Raw genomic sequence first — 20,510 nt, 5'->3', positions numbered from 1 at the left:
TTTATTTAAAGTACAAAAATCTGAAGTTGATTAAAACATTTCATAGGGGAAAAAATATAATTTTAGGGCTCTTCAAATTGCTTGAACTGTGAAATCAAGTAATAAGCACTAGAAAAGGTTCTGTCAGCTAGAATCTGGCTGAGTATAGTCAGCATTTTTTCGCACAACCTGATTATGGCAAAGCATTTGATTTTTCATCTCTGCATTCCGGTCATCCCTGCAAATAAACGACTCTGACCTCCACCTGTTACTTGGTGAAATCTGCCCGCCATCCTTCAATAATGCTGTTCTTTAGCCTTCAAAGGCCTGAGATGCGGAGAAAGGGGGAGGTCAGAGCTGTACAAAGACTCGGGCTGATAGCACTTTGTCGTTATTCAGTGTTTCACAGTTTATGCTGGAAGCTATGCAGCCAAAGAACATGGATGGATGTTTTAAAAAGGCAGTGCCTGTGGGTGTGGGGAGGATAACACATTTCATCATGTGCATATAAAATCTGTCAGAGAAAGAGGTTCTCGTTTAGGCTATCAGTTAATGTAGGAAACTTCTAGCCCATTCCTCATAGGAAAACCTCTCTCCAAGAGCTGTGACTCCATTTTACAGAGATGGGCCTGGCGGTCATTTCAAAGCTTAAAAATACCTCAAGTTAAAGAATGTTCATGATGTTGATATTGTGCAAAACAAAATGAACTGCCAACCTCAAACACAGCTTTATGGGTGCAAAAGGACCACGTTATGATTAACTTTTAACACAAACAAAAATGATACAAGATAAGTAACCGCTGTGATGCAAGTTATGCAAATACAAGCCTCACTCTCAGAAGCAGAGTACCTGACAAGATCATTCGTTTTTGGTGAAACCAGTGGCGACCTATCAGCAAAGAGTGTTCAGTGCCAAGCGGAAGCTGCGTAGGACAGAGAAGACAGAGCCTGTCTAATTATGTTCGGGCTTATCGAGAGGGATTAGCAGGGTGTCTCTGCTCGCTGTCATTACGTGACAACATAATGATAGATCCGTTTACTTATGAGTGCAATTATCAAAAACTGTGCTGTTTTCTTAACTGTCTTCATATTTTGGAAATATTTTATTAAAAATTACTTCTCTGACACAAAGGGTAAATGCTTGGCAGAGCTCTGTGTATCAATTAGGAAAATGAGTTCCCTCCTTTCAGTCAGTGCCTTTGTCGGGTATCTCATTCACGTTCGGTGAAACTTGTTCACCACAATGCTTTCATGCTTCAGTTAGTGATTTACCCTTTTCCTTCTCGTGTTATTGGTCCAGGTTCTAAAGTCTGGTTTTTACTTAACTAAAAACTGCTCATGGCCGACATTTTCTCTGGAGTCATGATTTCACACTTCTTTTTCACATTCACACCTTTTTTTTGATTTGGAACCGAACACAAAGATCCAGTTTTAAGCAGACAGCCCCCACAGGCCCATCAGAATGGTTTCTAGCCACACACCACCTTCCACTGCTTTTCCTACTCAGTGGGGAACGTTACCAGCAACTTCAAGGGAAAGGTCTTTGTACAAGACAGAAACAGGAAAGCAAAGCTCCAGCTGCTGCAACTAGGCGTGCTATGCCCACACCACTGGGCTGTCCCTGCGCGTCTGCACGGACAGACTTCCTCCTTTCTCCCCTGCACTTACTAACTCTCAAGGGACAACTGCCACCAGGCTGGGCCTGCGAGAGAAAGACAACCAAACATGGGTGTTGGGCTCAGTAACTACTGGACATCCCACTAAGGAGAGTCGACCTGTGTCTCTTGTTTTAGTTAACTTACAGCAGTTATCAATCAGGTAGTCTGAGTGGTGGCTAATGACACTTTTGATAAATTATATCTCTGCAAAAATCCCCAAATGTGTGACCCAGCACAAAGACTATGAGTTACAAAGATTTTTCCTTTTAAAATAAAGGCATGTTAAGGTATTGGCGCTGATGGACAAACTCATAAAAATAGCCAGCACATCAAAAGAAGAAAAATTACTAGTTAAGCCTTTTGAGTATAAAATTTCTGAAGAAAAAAACTATCACTCTCTGTAAGAAAGAACTCTTAAAATTAGAAGCAGGTGTTGCCACCATGAAGAGATAAATATCAAAGGTAGCCAGCCCCGAAGAGCATTCGCAGGCATCCCTGACTGCTCCTAACCCTGACACGTGTAACTGATGTCGGAACACGCGGTGCAGTGTCTGCACATCCCTGAAGAGTCTTCTGGCTTGGGCGATCCTTGAGAGCCTCCTGTGAGCTCCGCTCTTCACCTAGGCTCAGGACGCGGCAGAAAGGCAGACGGTGGATTCTGGCTGGCACCAAGTTGTGGGTCACTGGGTTTCTGAGACTTCACCAATCCAGGAGCTAATCACAGCTAAGTGATCTCCAGGCTGGGCTGGCCAACGTGCAGAATAATCGTGGTGACAGCGGACAATGCACACCAGGCAGGGACACTGGGTGCCATTCCTTGAATTTCTAATGCCCCAAGAGCCTTTTCAGATTTGCAAATGACAATTTCAAGAACCTCCTCTTGTTATGGAGAAGATGGAAGATCCCCAGAGGTTGGGATCTTTCTTCCAACAGAACAGGAAGACGCTCGGCCCACCCAAAGCAGGGGCCCTGAAGCATGCTCCGAAGGAGCACCGAGCTTCACAGTCCGGGCCTGTGAGCCTGAGGTCCTCCTTCCAAACAGATCTGTACTTAAACACCCAGGGCTCTGGAGGGGCCGTGAATCGGTTAGAGGGGGGCACCAGTCATTCATTCTTTCTTTGGAAGAGCCAGGCCTATGAACTAGATTACTTAACATTTAGACAGAAACATCAGTACGCAGGGAAAAGCACATGCCAGGGGAAATAAGCCTGCAGACACCATTTGGGGGCAGTCATTCTATCTGTTTAATTTTCCCAAGTTGTAAGAGACACTCTGAGATAACGTGACTCTCTCACTCCTGGGCCTCTCCCAAGTGAGTCCTTCTCATCTCAGCATCCGACAGGTTGTTCACCCATCATCTGAAAGTGGGTGCCGTATTTGATTAATTGATGAGTTACTTTTTTTTTTTTTGGTACTGGGGATCAAACTCAGGACCTTGCACTTTGGAGGCAGGCAGCGCCACTGAGCTAAATCCCCAGTCCTAATTGATGAGTTTTTGATGTATCTGAAGTCGGAGGATGGACAGAGTTGGATAAATGGTCGTTATTGGAATCCTCTGTAAGCAGGAAAGCCACGGCCTGGGTCTGTGGGCCCAGGACCTCACTCCTGCTCTGATCCTACAGCACTGACCCTCGGGGTGAAGCACTGATGGCCAAAAAGAAAGGACTCTACTTGCGTATAATCTGATGGGGTGATACTTGGTCAGTGAACATTTAAGTATGTAGGAAAAATGTGAAAACGGCCAGAGAGGGAAAATAGCCTGTGAACAGCAGTATCAGTGGCCTGTATTACTTCTGACTTGAATTACATGACTATATATGCACGCACAGACATGTTTGTGTACACCACATACATGGGGCTATCTATCTATATGTGTATAGTATGCATATATTCACAGCTTACAACCACGTATGGCCCTAGTACATGCTTAACTGACATAGCTATTTGTATTTCTTATAAAACACTTGTATATTTTGGATTTCAGCTTCATTCTAGTGATAAAATATAAGCAAATATATATTTATTGTTAATCAAATTTTGATATGACTTGACTCTAGTAAATACCTACATTGTGCTCAAAGACTACAGCAGAGGAGATTACTGCACTACTTTTATCTTTGCAGTGGAAACTAAAAGTACCTCCTCTGTGAGTTCTACAAATATTAAAAAATATTTATTAGACACAGGGAAATGCCACAGCAAACTCTAAGTCTCATCTTTCTGTCAGTCTATCATCATCATCATCATCATCATCATCATCATCATCATCATCTCTATCTTTTTATCTCTTGTTTTTCCTTTCCAACTACAGTTTCTGGTCACTTTACCCTATCCTGAATACTTAACCTCTATCCCGAATACTTTTATTTCCTCAGAGTAAATAATTCTGCCCAATTCCATTGCCCACAAATCTGAAAACTGTCTTGGCTGGGACACTGGAGCCACGGGTGCAGGACGACTCCCCTGCTGGTCAAGGACTTCCTGGGCGTGGCCGGCGTGCCCTGCAGGGAACAGGCTGCCTGCCCCTGGCTCCGCTCCTCCTGCGCTCCACCGCGGGTTCTGACCTGAGGGGAGGGCCATCACCCATCACTGCGTGGCACTTTTCGTCTCTCAGATGGAGATGGGTACAGCATGTTTTCAGCTACATTTCATAACAACACGTGTAGTACTTGAGAGTTTTCCACGTTTGCCAGAAAAAGCATGCAACATTTCTTTAAAGCTTTAGGCTTGTTAAGTAGAGTCTGCGTACGTGCAAACATCCCGTGCACAATGCCACCGAGAGCTTTGTATACAGCTGGAACTCAGTCAGTGTAGCTTGTCTTTGTTGTCGCTTGATCCTTCCACAGCTGTGAGGAGGCAGGGCTGTGCGCTGTCCCCAGTGATGAAGAAAATTCAGGGTACTCGGCTGAAAATCCCAGATTTGGTCACGGAGGGAATGAGAATTAGTTTTCCAGTTCCCATGCTTCTTCCTCCTGTGAGTAGATTTTCTTTTTCCCCTTTGTCCCGCTCTCCAGTCGTGGCTGGCGTGGAGTGTGCTCCGCAGCTCCTCCTCACTGCACGCCAGGTCCCAGCCCCACAAACACAGCCTTCTGGCACCTGGCCCGGCTGTGCGGGTGGAGATGCACCCGAAGTGTGTCCTCTGTCTCCCACCCAGCCTCACCCCAGTCATGACATCAGGAATGCCAAGATCTGGGAGGTGTATCGGTGACCGGGGGAAACGCAGCGTCCGCTCTCCTGGAAGCTTCGCGCTCAGAAACCGCACAGCTGGTGTCTGAGCAAGGGACCAGGCTCAGGCATACGAGAGCTGTGCACACCACTTCCTGAGCTCCATCAGCCCAGACACACGCGTGTTTCACCCTGTTCCTCACTGAGGTGCCCCACACATGGTGACGGAATGGTGCTGCACACCGTCGCGGGGTTTCAGGAGCAGCCGCTGCCGTTTTTCGAAGCCCACTACACAAGTGTGTAGCCTACACAACACAGGGTGCACGCCTGTGTGAGGAGGACATTTCCCTTCTTCTGGGAGGGAACACTTTACACTAATTACCAGGGGTCATTGTAGGCCCTTTTCTGGCGTTAACAGGTTCACAATGGGGCTGTAATCCTTGCGCCTCACTGTTGAGCGGCTCTGATTTGAATTCGGTTGTCTGATGTTATATAGCTAACATGTTTATGGTCTTTTTCGATATAAGATGTTTTGTGAACTCTGCAAATCAGCTACCCTTATGTATAAAATGTTTTAAAGAAATTCACAAATATAAATTTCTTTTAATGTGACATAAATTTGTGATTATTGTAATAGATTCAATCCATTTATAGACTTCTTATGAATTTTACTAGTAAAAGGTCCTATGAAAGTGATTAGACCCATTTGTACCACCAGTGGCATAAGCTGTCCAATGGCACGGTGATGCATGCAGTTCAGGCTGCTGGCAACTGGTGTCAAACACCATGATAAAGATGACGAGGGCATTTTTGACGGTGGTTAGAGGGCTGGTTCTGGGATCACGCTCTCCTGGTGTAAGCCTTCCTTAGTGAAATTTCTCTGGTGAAGAAGGGTCTGTAACAAGCAGGCCCTGTCTCTGTACCCTGGCCCCTCACATGCAGGTCTCTAATGACCAGGGGTCCATACTAAAGAGTCAGTGAGGGGCACACTGCCACAGAATGGCACGCACAGCTCCGTCAATGTGGAAGAAAAGCCCAGCCACTGACCCAGGGCAGTGTTCTGAAAGAGTGCTGTCCCACTCTGGTGGGTGCGGTGGGGTTCTGATCGTCCTCCCTAATCCATGCAGTGCCCGGATGTACTGCTTGACTGTGGCTGCCCGCTGTTCGCACCGTAACGGGCCTCCTCTGTGCGGGCCAGTGTGAGCTGGAAACTCCGTCTGCTCAGAGCTGATGAATGGCGGTTGTCAGTCCAGTGGGTGCTAGCAGAGGTGGGAATCCAAGAGAACCTAACGCCTGAGTTTTGAAGTTACAGTGAACTAACAGAAGTCTGCAATACCCACTGTGCTCCTAGCAGCTGAGACAACAAACCCCACTTCTAAAGGCCCTGGGTTACTGTTGACTAGATGCTTACCAAAACATGCTTCTACGGACGCCTTTAAAGAACTTTTTGAAAATGTGTTTATTTATTAATAATTGGGATAGAAACAGAGGACATGTTATTAAAATACTTAATTTTAACCTTTAAAAGTTAGAAGAACTTACTCTTTGGGAAGAAGAAAATTTATCCCTGAGAATATTTTTGAAAACTAATAGTAATTAAATTTATTACTTATCAAATTTGGCTTTAAAACTTTCACTGAGCTGTTTGGAATTTCCAACATTTTGGCCAGGGAAATTGTGTCTGTTCATAGTTTAAAAATTCCAGTATAATTATAATACAGTTACAATACATATGTATATAAAATTTGAATACATTAGAATTTTGAAATTTTTTCTATGGGAGAAAGGTTAAGTAGCCTCTTAGGCTTGCATTCAACCACAGTACTAAATTTCACTGAAAAATGCTATAATTTCATGGCTTCTCATAATAAAAAATTAGCTTTGCCTCATAGTTGCTGACAATGCTGACATTCAGCACGGTTTGGCCCCGAGTCTGGGACTCACCAAGCCTGGTGATTCCGGAACCCCTGGGCCCCTGGGGTGAGCTCCAACTTCAGGGCACAGAAAGACTGCAGGGGAGTCCCAGGACAGCCTCGGCTGCCTTTTGAGGAAGGAAGGAGTGCGCCTGCAGGGAGGGAACTTAAGGGTATGTACGCTCTCTAAGCCATACTGAGTCTCACGTTGGAGTCTGTGCACAGTTTGCAGCTGGGTTCCAATTGAAACTCAGTTTAATTGCCACTGTTAAGGACACTGTCCCTAACTCTCCAGTCAGACTTAATGCCACCAACCCTGACGGCTTCCCACGCCATCGGCTGGGCGATGTCTGTCTTCCCACATGACCTGGTGGTGGCGGCTCCAGGGCTGCAGAACATCGATGTTTACAAAGGCCTTTGCTTCCATCCCCTCATTTGATTCTGTGACAGAGATGTGCAGAGAAGACTCAGGCAGGGCTGGCAGGGTGTGACTCAGGGCTTTGCCTCAGAGATGGCGACCGGATGGAGGCTTTGCTGCATCTCTCAGGAGACTCCACAGAGAGCTGTCTCAAGACTCAGTGACTTGGCTTGCTCGGATCGCCATCCTGAGACAACCAGCCACACGCCACAAAGCCGAGGAAGGCAGGGGAGAGAGGAGAGCTTCCCCTGTGACCAGGGGGTATCTGGGGCTGCCCAGCGCACAGTGACCTCTGTCTCTGGGACTCAGGGAGACCTCAGGCCAAGGGGCACTGTGAAGCTTGTGGCTCCACCTGGGCCAAAGGTGCAGCCCACGGGCTGGAGACCTCGGAGCCAGTGAGGCCTGGGGGTTGGGATTCCGGTGGAGCTCACCATGGAGAATGATCTTTAAAAATCACTTTGAAATCATAATTCTTACTTTCACTGACAAATAATTGTATATATCAATGGGGCACAGCATGATGCCGTGACACCTGCATATTCTTACTGCATAATGACCCAGTTAAGGTTTTACCATATCTGTCACCTCGGCTCATTGCTTTGAGAACGTTCCAAACCCCCTCTTAATTATTTCGAAGCGTATAGCACAGCGCTGCTGACAGCAGTCACCCTGCGGTGCCCAGCATAACTCACCGGGGTGAGGTCCCCAGCAACAGCCTCCTCCGCCTGCCCTCCAGCCTTGGGTAACCACTGCTCCCCATGGCAGGGAATTATCCATCTTGAAGGAGTGCGGTTAACTTGGAGGAAGAGCCAGTACAGCAAGGGCCCTGTGCTGCAGTTTGCTGCCTGCTGCTTCCAGTGCATTTTTGGGTGAGACTTAATGATGGCTTTTCACTTTCTAATAATGGATTTGACTGAAAGCCAACAGATTAAAAACACAGTAATGGCAATCCCGAGAGGATTATTTACTCAGAGTACCCAACACTCCGCTGTGAGGCTTCACCTATTCAGTCAATTGATGTTTATTGAGAACCTATTATGTGCAAGACACCGCCAGGGACACAGAGGAGAAAAAGATGGACCTAGGCTGCTCTGGTGACCTGTACACTGTGAAGGATAAATCAGTGACAGTAGAGGGAGATGTGAATGAAGGAGAGCAGGGTTGCAAGTCATAAGACAACAGAGGGGCTTCAGCTCTTCAGGTCAGGCAAGCCCGCAGTGCTGAGGATTACTTGATTTTGGGGTAAAAGTGACAGGTACCTCTCTTTGTTAACAGTGATGACCCTCTGCTGAGACGGAGTGCCCTGTGTGCATTCAGCAGCAGCCCCCTGTGCCTCTTCTGGCATAAGTTGCATGGCAAGGGTTTGGGAGAAGAAAAATGGGAATTTTCAGATCTCTCTGATGACTTATTTTTAACTGTTATGCTTTTAACTAAACACAAGTCCAGGACAAAGACCTTAAAATGCAAGCGCAGCCATTTGTGGTAAAAGAGGTTACCGAGCAGAGAAGACAGAAGTCCCACCCGGAAGTCGGGTCTGGTGGAGGAAAGGATTCCAGCTGCACAGACGTGTTCTTGCTGCAGAGGGGCAGAGCCCACACATCCCACTTATTTTTAAGAAGGTTAATCCGTAAGAAGCTGGGACACAGTAGATGCTCAAGTGTGACAGCGATTTTTTTCTACTACGTCAGAGTGTCGCACACAGTGCGTGACCCATGAGCGTGCCCACCGCAGGCTCCCTTTCTCTGTCTGCATTCTGCTTCCCCAGACTCCTCATCCCTAAGATAAACAAGAGCTGATGGTTTGTGCATTTTTGCTTAATGGGATTTCACAGGACTTGTTTCATCTGCGCATGACCAGCTTCGGAGCTTCGACACCAACCCAGTTTTGCACTAAGTAAGAAAGGAAGCGAAGTGGGAGGCACAAGAGCAGTGCTGTGAGCGACGAAGAAGGGAGCCCGAGGTTGTCTGGTGTCTCACACTGACTGCACTTTCCCAAGCAGGAGGAGCTGCGAGACAAACTCATGGGCACAGGGTGCTCCCGGAGACGGCGGCAGAGCCGATGATCAGAGTCCTGCAGCCTTCTGCTGCACCAGGCGATGGCTCCTTCAGAGGCCTGACCCGCTCGGCCAGGGGCCCGGGACAGAGGAGGAGGCCCAGTCCTGCTCTCTGGGCAGGAGCAGCGCAGGCCCGGCCGCCGGGCACAGGGCGTGCATCTCCAGCACTCACTCAGGAGTCACCCAAATGTAGACGAGCGGAGCCTGCCGTGACGCCCCTCGAATTTCTGGAGTGGTTTACTCAAGTGAAGCACTAAAAGCCTCCTGCTCAATTCACTGGGCCCTGGGGAGCAGCTAGGTGGCCAGGATGCGTGTGGGAAAGGGGGTCGGGTCTGCTGGAAACCCCAAAAAGGACCATCTGGCAGCATAAATTATACACTGCGAACGGCTGGTGTGAGTCAGTGACCCCCATCACCAGGAACATGTCCGGGGTCCTTCGGGGGAGCTTTACTGTCCCCGAGGCCCTGTTTCCATGAAGACTCCATGCTGATGGCCAAATGTGAACGCGTCCACACCCCGCGGCCCAGGGAACGAATGTGGACAGTGGACCAGCAGTCCACATATAACTATTGCGGGGTTTCTCTAAAACATGCAGCCACTTCAGGAGGGTTCAGCCATTAAACTTCGGGGACTGGCGCTCAGATGTTAAAATGGACAATCACTCGTATGGCAATCACAGAGCAGCAGGAGCAGCTCTGGGCAGAGCCACTGGACCCAGCCCACTCCCGCCCTGCCACAGCATCCAGAGCCTGGGCAAGGCCTGCAGCCTTGGGAGGAGCTTCCTGCCCCTGCCCCACACCGCCAGCTGCGCTAGCACGGTACTCAGGCAGAGCGCACCAAACCTGCACTGCCGAGGGGGACCTGCCGAGGGGGACTTGCCGAGGACTACTCAGGCCTCTGGAAAGGGTCTGAGAGCTTCTCATCTTTCTACGTTCTTTTCGCTGGTGTGGATGGTGGCCATGGTGAGCGGCCAGCACTTCCGTGCTGCTGTTCTCCGCCGTGCTGGGCAGAGCGTCCACAGCGCCTGCATGCGAGTGTGGAGTGGAGCGGGAGTGACAGCAGAGCCACCACGTGCGGGGGCTGCACTGGGTCCTGCTCAGTGACCGCTGACTGTCTCCTCCCCGGCCTGAGTTTGTCCTGGGCAGGGCTGAGCCGAGGCCCTGGAGCCAGACATGGAGCCTGGCATCGAAGGCCCTGACAGCCCCTGTGGAGACCTCGGAAGGACAGGTCAGGCCAAGAGCCCAGGGGAAGTTCTGAACCGTAAAAGGCCTGGCTTGGACGGGCCGAGCTTGGCCTTTATTTGCTTTGTTTTGCATTCTGATGCCGCCCTAACAGAAACTTCTGAGAATGTGAAAGCAGCACCGGCCGGCTCAGGGCACCCTGAGAGGCCCCTCCCGTGCTGGGGAGGGTGCTGTCTTCTGCAGGGAGCTAGGGTATGAGGACAGGGTTGGCCGGTCTTCCAGAGCCGGAGGGGCAGGGGGAGACAGGCCGGGAAGGGCAGGCCTGCCCCAGGGCACAGGCCCTGCCTGCTCCACACCATGAGAGCCGAAGCAGCGCCCCACGCCCAGGCCACTCAGCGGGAGCTGCGCCACACAGCCGGCGGGGATCACACCCGTGCCCGTCCTTCAGCCAGCGGGCTCGCCTGGGGTCGCAGCTCAAGGCCCCGCTCTTGGACTCGTCCCTACTACGCAACACCACATGGAGCCAGGAGCCCAGGGGAGACTGGTGGCGCCTGCTCGGTTTGGGGGGCGCACGGGTAGCTCTCAAACTCGTAAAGAAAACAACCCTGATGACACCCAGGACAGGAGAACACCGCATACCAGTGCGCACCCAAATCCAAGTGCAAACTCTGGCACAAAGAACTCATTCTCCAAGCCAGCGAAAGGCTGATGGGTTTAAGTTATGGTTACTAAAAAATAACTTTAATAACTAAATAAAGAGGTGCGAAGTGTGAAAACCAAGCCACTGCAGTCCCAGCCACTTGGGAGCCTGAGGCAGGAGAATCACGTGAGCTAAGGAGTCTGAGGCCAGCCTGGGTCTCAAAAACAAAATCAAACAAAAGCGAATGCAACACTGCGTGGAAAGTCTCCGTGAGGGGAAACTGTGCACCACTCCTGGGGAACTGTGCCCCGTGCTGCTGCCCCTCCCTGCACGTGGGCACGGCCAGTGCCTCTGCCCGAAGAGCCCCGCCCGCCTGGTGGCTGCTCACCTGGCTCCACCTCATGCCACCCGCTGGACTGGCTGCCACTGCCCGGGGAGCGGCCCTGGCCTGTGTAGAACGGCTCCTCGCTGGGGCTGTCCATCTCGTCCTCCACAGACTTGAGGCGCTTCGTGGAGCTGAAATGACAGTGGTGCACACTCAGGCCCCCAGGCCTCCTCCTGGCCTGGCCGGCCCGGTCTGCAGCCTAGGCGGCAGGGAGGGAGCCATGGGAGGTGGTGCGGGCCCGAATCACGGCTCAGCATCTGGTCCCTCCTGCTGCCTGGCTGCCTCCCACACCTCTTCCCCAGGGAGGCATGGTCCACACAGGCTGGAGTGTGGGTGGTCAGCCGGGTGGCCCCTGCATGGGGGGCCCAGTCAGGGAGGGTGGCAGGAGGATGGTGCAGGAGAAGAGGGCGGCATGGAGACGCTGAGCGTCTGCAGTCACCCACCACAGTACCAGGCAGCCTGGAGCCTCTCGGCAGGCAGCGAGGGGGGAGCTGGTGCAGAAGGTGCCCAGGGGCCTGTGGTGTGGACGCGAAGGACAGAGGAGAGGGGACATATGCTGGCCAGCTGGGGACAGCAAAGAGGCTGGGCAGCAGCCCGGGTGCAGGCAGGGATTCTGCACTGAGGGTGACCTGGTCTGGCCGCGTCTGAGCTGTGCAGCTCTGTTCTCAGAAACCCGGCCTTGGGAAGCTGCACTAGCTCAGCCCAGAGCAAAGGCCACCGACCGATTCGTTAATCATCTCTGTCTGGCTCTCCATGAAATTCTGCAAAAAGAGCCACTGCAAGAAGTTTTCTATATTTTAGGTAACACTGCACCTAATGTTAGTCCTTTGTTCTAAGAGGGGAAACACACAAAAATCTCCCTCCAGTACATGCAACCAGGAAAATCTAACATCTGTGAATGAATCTGTTCCCTCTCATTAGAAAACACAAACTCTGCAGCTTTCCCTTCTTGCCTGGCACCTGGGAAGCCCAGGCCCAGCGGAAAGCGTAACTCAGGCACCCGCGCAATGACCTCTCCCATCCTTCCGTGTGGTTTCGGGTTCTCTCTCCGTATCTGATGTCACTTGCCATGTTTCAAATTTGAAAGCTGCTTGAAATCATCCCGAAGTAGGAGGAATAGGAACTGAGAAAAATTCCCCAAAGTAGCCTGGCAGGAAAAGGCCTGGTGTGAATGTTCTGAGGAGGGTGTGCGGCCCTTGGGAACTTGTTATTTTTAAGCGCTAGTGCTGACCACAGCCTCTGGCCGGCATCAGTGCCCAGAGCCCGCTGGACTGGGCGGTGGCTTGGAAGCAGTGGCGTGAGTTTGGCCGACAGGGGTTTCCCCAGGCTTCACAGCTCCAGGAGGCCCTCGGGGCCCACCCACCGGCCGCCAGCTCCGTCATTAAGCCTGGATGCCTGGCATGGTCCAGGGCAGCCCGGACTCTGGGAGCCACGGTCAGGACAGAGGAGGAAGATGAGCTGAAGGAGGGAAGGAGGGAAGGAGGGAGCCCTTGGTGCTACCAATGCAGGGGAGCTTCTGAGTCGTGGTGCTGACTTCGCGCGCCTGGTACCTGGTTTACTGTGGTTCATTCCTTGGGAAGACACTTGCATCCCATCCTTTTACATGCCCTCCCTGGGATTTGGGAGGTTAATCCTGGAGCAGTCTGGACCCTACAGAAAGCACCTAGTGAGCTCCCTGTTCACTTGTGTTCTTGCTTTCAGAAGCGAATTGGTACTGGACCGTGCTGTGGCTCTTGCTTTTCTTCTCTGGAAACATCTCAGGACAGCAAGTGGCAGGAAGACCTTTCCAAAACAGGGAAATCTCCCGAGGGAGCGACACCCTGGCACTTCTGGGAATCCGTGCACGTTTCTCACACATTCTCCACGGGAGCAGGTGAGCCAGTGCTGAGCTCCTGAGGTCTGCCTGAGTCTCAGAGGGCACTGGAGCCTCAAGCCTCCTCTGGCATGGATGCTTCTCCTCCATGCCCTGGGACCTGCGAGGAGCCTTTCCTGTCCGGGGCCCATCCCTGGGTGAGAGCTCTCCAGCACTGTGGTGCCCAGGGAGCACCCACTCTGATGCCTGCTGCCGTGCCGGGAGCGTGGGGCTCCATCCTCCGAAGGGCTGGGTGCAGGTGGGGAGGACAGTAACTCAGGGTGGGTGTGCTCCAGTCCAGGAAAGGCAGGGTGCCAGGGGCTGCTTCCTGGGCTCCTGTGTTGTCCCTCCCGACTCATACCAGTCTCCTGGGAAATACCATGCAGCGGAAGTGCCACAGACTGGAGTCTTTCCTTAGGCTGTGGGCGCTCTGCAGGTCATGGGGTGGCAGAGCCCCTGTCCCAAGCCCACTGCAAAGATGGAGCCAGACCGGGCCTTGAAGCACCAACTTGGAGCCTCGCAGACACACCAGGCCTGGTGTGACCACGGCCCAGCTGCGCGGGGAAGGTCTCTGTGTGAGTCTGTTGCTCTTCTGCACACCTAGCCTGACACAACTCTGCTGAGCCCAGGAGCTGAAAGAATACTTTAAAAATCATCCCAGGAAGAGCCTAGTGAGAGCAGAATGACATCACACCCAGTGATTAACTGTGCCCAGTGTTTGGAATGAGCTCCTCGGCAGGCTGGGCATCACAGCACGCTGGGTGACACGGCTCGAGGTCATGTGATTGACCTGCTTTCCGCTCAGTCAGGATGGGAGGCTGAGACAGGAAGGGACGCCGGATGCAGCACACACAGGAAGAGCAAGCAGCCCCTGAACTGGTAGACCAGTCGCTGCCCACAGGATCTCAAAGGCCCGCGCCCTGCCCTCTTCTGTCACGATGCTCTCTGGAGTTGAGACTTTCCTCCAGGAGCTGACGACTGCCGTGAGCTGGGGGGGACATTCAGCCAGCATCAGGAGGACACAAGAGCCAGGGCTCTATTTGGGAGGAGTAGTTTCTTTAATGGCCTTCAAGGTACTTAAAGTGACTGGATAGATGTTTTCAAGTTAATGATGTTTAAAACACTGTAGACGAAGCCCAGGCAGGAGTCTGCCCCAGAAAATTTCAATAATTTGGGCTTTGTTCTAAATCACAACGCTCTAGACTTGCTTCAGGAGAAACGGACTTTGACAAATGTTCTTCTGCAAAGTACACAGATGTGAAAGATCATTTGGCCCTGCTCCTCTTTGGGGACACAGTCCAGTGCCAAAGCCAGCTTGTGAAAGAACACCGTGGCTTTCCTGCCTGACCCCTGCCTGGCACACGTAGTCTGCAGCACAGCCCCGAGGATGCTGCCTCTGGGTTGGGCTTTGCCACCTGAGCTGGGATCAGGAGCCCAGACAGCGGCCTGGCCGCTCCCCAGCCCCTTTGTAGGTCCCCAGGTCACCCAGGGACACTGTGGTCTGTGTCGCCCCCTGCTACCTGGCCAAACGCCTTTTATAACTGCACCCCAGGGTGTCAAACAGCTTCGCTTTTCGGGGAACCCCAACTTTGGGGTCTGGGTAGAGCAGGACTGGGACGGAGCCACACTGTCAGCTGTGGGCAGGGCACAGGGCTGCTGTCACCAGGGTGCACTTCCTGCCCGGGAGCCGCGGGTGTCCTCCCTTCTGGGCACACGCCTGCCCGCTGGCCCCTCGCCCATCCGGCCCAGCGGCCCTTCCTCTCCTCACCACCCCCGGGCACAGGACTCTTGGGGGACGAAGCCTCTGAAAACTGCTTTTAGTCCACCATGCACAACTTTGCTCGCTGACTTCAGCTGTCTGGGACGCTGAGCTTGTGTGCACATGCGGACACTTCTCTTTGGACATTCGCTTCCTCTCCCCACGACACCAGCAGCATGTGGGGTCTGGGCCCGCTTTGCTGGCACTGCCCACAGGACAGGACCGTTGGCTGCGAGGCCTGCGCAGGTGGGGTCGGGTGTGACCCGTGGGGTGTCGCTCCGGCAGGGCCGCCGGGGATTACCTCGTGGAGGATGTGCTGGGGAGCGACCTCCTCATGGCTCCCGGGCTCATGCTGTAGTAGGAAGAGCTTTCCAAGTCTGAGAGAGAAAAATTGGGGCCGGTTCCTGCAGCTATAGGCGCTAGAATGAAAGACAAAAAGGGAGACACGTCAGTTCAGCTCTGTGAGGAGATCAGTGAGCGCTGATCTTGCTGCACCCAGCCCTCTGCTTCTCACGATTACCCAAACAGTCAGAAATAAGTGGTGCCCACGGGGACAATGGTCTGTGCCGGAAAGACAGTCCCTTCCAGCCACCTTCGTGCCCTCTCCTTGGCAACTGCACGCCATCGCCAGGCCACAGCACTCCTCAGCTGCTCCAGGCTGACACTGCTGCACAGCGACCAGCACAGCTTTCTCCAGACCTTCACCTCTGTCTGAGCTCAGCAGCCTCTCCTCGCCTGTGTCCCAGGGTCTGTTCTGGGTGTGCTGAGAGGGGATTCCTCCTCCACACGCCCCAAGGAAGCCCATGGTTCCTCCTCGCTTGGAGTGGCTGGTGCCCGCACACACCGACCCTCCTGTGTCCCACTGTCACGCACGGCCCCAGCCTGGGCTCTCCTAGATCTCTGGTGGGCCCACCCATGACAGCACCGTGACTGCCTCACACCACCTCAGTGGGGGCAGCTGCAGCAGGGACCGTGAGGCCCTCACTGGACGCTCGCCCAGCCGATCCCATGCCGGTAACATGGGCCTCTCAGAGCTGGCGTTTTGCGAGTTGTGATTCCCTGCATTTTTATGTCCCAGGCCTCTAGATGCCTTGCCTGCAACAGCTTCATAAACATTTCTTAATGAACAAACAGCACCCACTAATCTTATGAAAGGGGTCTGCAAGCGGTGGTGGCACAATGACAGTGCAGACGACTCTTCCAAGCAGGCAGTGGTGTGTTACTGTACACCACCAGACCGAAGCCTGCGGGACACCCTGAGTCCGCGGATGCACACGCCCAGACACACAAGCCCACACCCCTCAGACCAAAGGTCAGAAGCAGAGCAGGCTCAGGGATTTCCACCAGCGGCCGATCCCTGCAGCGGACATCACTAAGGTGGTGGTGGATGGTGAGGGAGGCCCTGCCCTGAAGCACGGTCCCCATCCACCCACGGCTTCGGAGGAGACGCCTGCCAGCAGCTGGAAGCCAGGCCGGATCCTCTCACGCTGATTCCACATGGCCCACGGCACAGGAGCGGGTCCACACGGTCTGCAGTGGTGGTGCCTGGGGGCACTCATGTAGCAGTGGGCTGCTGGTTATCACTGGCCCAGGGAATGCCAGGCCCCAGAACTGGATGCCGATGCCGGGAGGCCAGGGAGGTGTGCACGGCTGAGAGCGGGCTGCCGAGAGCTGCCGGGAGGGCTCCACCCTCTGCAGTGATGTCCCCGATACACAGGAAGGAGGCTGTGCTAAGGGCCGGGTAGACAGAGGGATGCGGATTCGAATCTAGCCATACCAGCATGCGCTGCACTCGACTCTTGGGGAGATGGCGGATACAGGCTGAGGCTGTGCCGCCCCTGGCTTGGCCCCGTGTGGGGCTAGCAGGTGTGGGCCGAGTGCCATTCACCAGCTCAAGGGGAAGCAGCAGGCTCGGGCGCTGCATCAGTGAGTGACCTTCTCTCACCTCCAGATATCACCTCCATCAGGGGCAGAAGCCCGAGGGCAGGCGGGCAGGGCTGGTGAGCACAGGACCAGTAAAACCTGGAGCACGGGCAGGGTGGGAACAACGGGGCAGGAGGGGTCTGGGTGCTACCTGGGGGTCAGCATCAAGCAGATGCGACTGCTGACCAGTGCATGAAAGCAGGGGGATCGGGGAGCCACGGTGACTCGAGGGGCCCCGGGTCAGGAGAGGACCTAGGAGCGTGGCCACTTCTGGGGATAAACAAGGAGCTGCCTGAGGAATCGCACCGACTCGAGCATTAACCACAGGCTACAAGCAGTCACCGCTGATGGGGAAATGCTGAGAGTCAGCTCAGGGTTCCAGCGCCCCTCTGAATCCCAGGCTGGCCTGGGAGGAGGGCCCGAGTCGGAGCCCAACAGCCTGCACGGGCCTCATGTGTTCGTCAGGTTCGCACGGTTTCTCTTCCACTTTCTCCGTGTGACACAGGCCTGCAGTGAGTAAGTACTACATCGTGGAGGTGGCATGGTTCCCACAGGACAGGCCCCTGGCTGAAGGCACGATTCTCCTTAGCTGGAGGCAGGACGGGCTGGGCAGTGGGCAGCGTCCGCGGTCCATGGTCTCAGGGGCTGAGAAGGTGGCAGGCCCCGGCTCCTGGGGGCGAGGAGCAGGGTGGCCCGGGGTCCCATTGCCATGCGGTGCATCCAGGAAGAGCCTTCCCTTGAGTGCCTTCATCAGGAGTGAGGGATCCCCGTGGAGATGGTGCCTGCGCCTCCCCCAAGCCCAGCCTGCCTCCGCATCTGCCCATGTGGCCAGTGTGGCTGCAGTGGTGCCACACAGCCACTGCCAGCGCCCAGGGCACCCCAGGCTCGCCCGGTGCAGCCGGCAGGCGGGCTGGAGTGGCTGTGGGTTCTAGATCAGCCCCAGTTTCTGCGGTAAGAACGAACCTTGGTCTTATAGCCTGGATTCAAGAACCTGGCAGGGCACAGCCTGGAGCTGGCTGCCCCACGCACTCCTGCGGGCAACCTCAGGTCTGCCGTCTGGGCCCATGCAGGGTCAGCTGCTGGAGGGAACCTGCCAGGGCCAGGAAAGGCCTGTGTCTGAGGAGGGGCCTGTGGGTGTCCTGCAGTGAGGCGGGAGGGCCGGCCCGGCCTGGGAAGCTCCGTTTTGATAGGCCCTGTGGCTGGCAGCCTAAAGGAGCCCTCAGAACGCCCTTCTCAGGGAAGCACCTTCTCCAGGTGAGGAAAACAGCCTGAGACTGACCAGCTTGTTCTCGGTCACGGAGAGGCAGAAAAGGGTTAGGAGCTCCAATTCCAAGCATGTCTGTGCTTTCACCACCGCAGCACACAGACTACACAGAACTCGACTTGAACTTGAGATGATGAAAAGCATGTAGGGTCTCTCTCCCCCAAAAGGGACAGTGGCCTAACACCTGAACACCCGAGGCAGAGGGTACGCTCTCTGTGTCACAGGAGAAGCGCAGACATGCAGAAGGTTCGGGGTCAGAAACCCAGCCCCGGACACCAGCAGGAGGCACAGGGAAGGCAGGCATTGGCGGATGACACTCCGGGCATCAGCTGGAGGCGCAGGCAGAGGGAATGTGGGCTTGCCCCTGAGGGACCTGCCAAGAGAGAGGACGGACTCCAGACACGGGGCTCTGACCCGGGAGGGCCGGCAGCTGACTGCGTGTTCCCAGCTCTGCACAGTGCCGGGCCCAGATGAGCAGGTGGGCACACTCCCCTAACTAACAAAGCTGCCGCCACACAAACGGAACAGGCGCTGGGTGAGACAGCAGCTTCCCAGTCCTCCTCGCAAACGAGGGAGCAAGCTGCTGTGGCCCAGGGCTGAGGCCTCTCTGAGGCCACCTTGCCCTGGTGACGGACACCAGGCCTTCTGGTGTCCCCAAGGGTGCCTCTCCCCGCCCAGCGCGGGTGCTGCGGAGCACAGGCCTGGCCAAGGCCCTTTCTTTCTGCTCCCTGCCCCGTGATGTGCAGCCCGCTTGGTGTGCAGCTGGCCCTGGGCTCACTTGTGACATTCCCCCAACCTGAGTGAGTGGCTAGGAGAGGCACCTAGCATGCCAGCCAGTGTGATGCCGTCACCCGCAGAGTCACTGAGGCTCTTTGGCCTCATGATTCTCATGAGGACAAAGGCAGCATGGAAAGCCACCATTGCCGCCGCTCTAGGCCTTGAGAGAGAGGAAGGACAGCTCCAAGTGCGACGACTCGTTTAATCCTCAGGACACGGGGTGGGGGTGGGGGGGGCAGCCGCATCTCCTCATGCCGTGCGAGCTCTCCCCGCTGTGTGCAGGCTCCTCTGCAGCTCCTGAACAGCCCTCGGCACTCTGTGTCCACAGCTGAGGTCTGTACCCAGACTGAGTCTCGGAGAGCACAGGGCTCTCCTCAGCCCTGAACTCCAAACCATGCAAACGAAGCTGGAACCCTGTAAATGCACGAGAGCAGTGGCTGAGCTCTGCCTCTCAGCACCAGAATGGCCACTCCGGCCGAGTGTCCAGCCCCACCAAGGAGCTGGCTCAGGCTGACTTCTGGAAACCCTGTCTTCAGGTGTTATTTGCAAGTCACCCCTTCCTGTCGCCCGTAGGACATACTCTCCGTGTCAGTCCTTGATAGGCGGCTGGCGCGCTGTTAAGGAATCAGTATAGCAACGTGGACCAGTGGAAGAAGGGTGCTTAGGAGCCAGGTCTTAATGAGTCGCTCTCCCGTGCACATGAGTAGTTGGAGAAGGCTGTGGTGATTGAACTGCCGCCATCCACCAGAGACAATCTGCTCAGCTCGCACTGTTGGGAAGAGAGGATGATGGGAAACAAATTCCATCCAAATTTCTGAGCTCCTCTCCTTGGGAGACGACAGTGCTGAGTGCACACTCGTTCGACAGGAGCCACAGGGTGAGCTGACTAGCTGGCCAGGGTGTGCAGCCGGCTGTGAATGCACACCGCCTCTGAGAGGCTCCTTCACCGGGATCGACTCCTGTCCGGGGAGCACTTCCGCCTCGAGGGGCTCATTCCAGAGGAAGTGTCAGGGGAGCAGGTGGCTGGCGCACTTGTGTGGGGCCTCCACTCCGGAGCTCAGCCATGGGCCCCTCTCAGTCCACGCGGGCACTGGAGAAGAGGGGGTGACAGCCACAGATTCCCCCAAGACGACCAGTGCTCAGCACTCCACTGCTCCTTAGAAATCAACCCCGAAAACCCTGGGGTGTGTTTTTCCTCCGACTGCAGGATTCCAGGTCCTTGTGGAGGCTTCGGAGCAGGCACTTGGCGGTGGTAGTGGGGGGTGGGGCGAGCACAGCCTGCAGCTCCTGGGCCGAACAATTCAGTGTTGTTTTGCATTCTGGAGGCAGAGATCTTGTAAGAAAGTCCGTGTCACTGGCACAAAAGGAACGAACATGGGAAAATACTTGTTCTTCTTCTATCAAAGGCACAGTTGTAAAATGCACAATGCTATGAAAACTCAAGCAAATCTGGAATCATCATTAAAGGGAATTAACTTGGAAAGTAATTTATGGCAAGAAAATCCAACTCCTTTGTTATCTTCCTTTTACTATAATATCCTTC

The 20,510-nt window shown here is 54.1% G+C and overlaps 1 protein-coding gene across 13 annotated transcripts in view; it reads right to left on the bottom strand.

Moving 5' to 3' along the window:
- Nfia (nuclear factor I A) overlaps positions 1–20,510 on the bottom strand; it is a 306,327-nt gene that overhangs the window by 67,438 nt on the left and 218,379 nt on the right. For all 13 annotated transcript variants that reach the window (XM_087212645.1, XM_021255657.2, XM_021255656.2 and 10 more), the window contains 2 exons: positions 15,305–15,422; positions 11,396–11,523 (listed from right to left, as the gene is read on the bottom strand). In XM_087212645.1, coding sequence (XP_087068771.1) covers positions 11,396–11,523; positions 15,305–15,422 — 246 coding nt within the window. The remainder of the gene's footprint in view (positions 1–11,395; positions 11,524–15,304; positions 15,423–20,510) is intronic.

Source organism: Heterocephalus glaber, unplaced genomic scaffold (genome assembly GCF_053883595.1).
Source record: "Heterocephalus glaber isolate CG9 unplaced genomic scaffold, H.glaber_assembly_v1.0 deba00001442, whole genome shotgun sequence".
Lineage (NCBI taxonomy): Eukaryota > Metazoa > Chordata > Mammalia > Rodentia > Bathyergidae > Heterocephalus > Heterocephalus glaber.
Note: the sequence above shows the minus strand (reverse complement) of the source record. Positions and strands in the feature narration are given on the sequence as shown.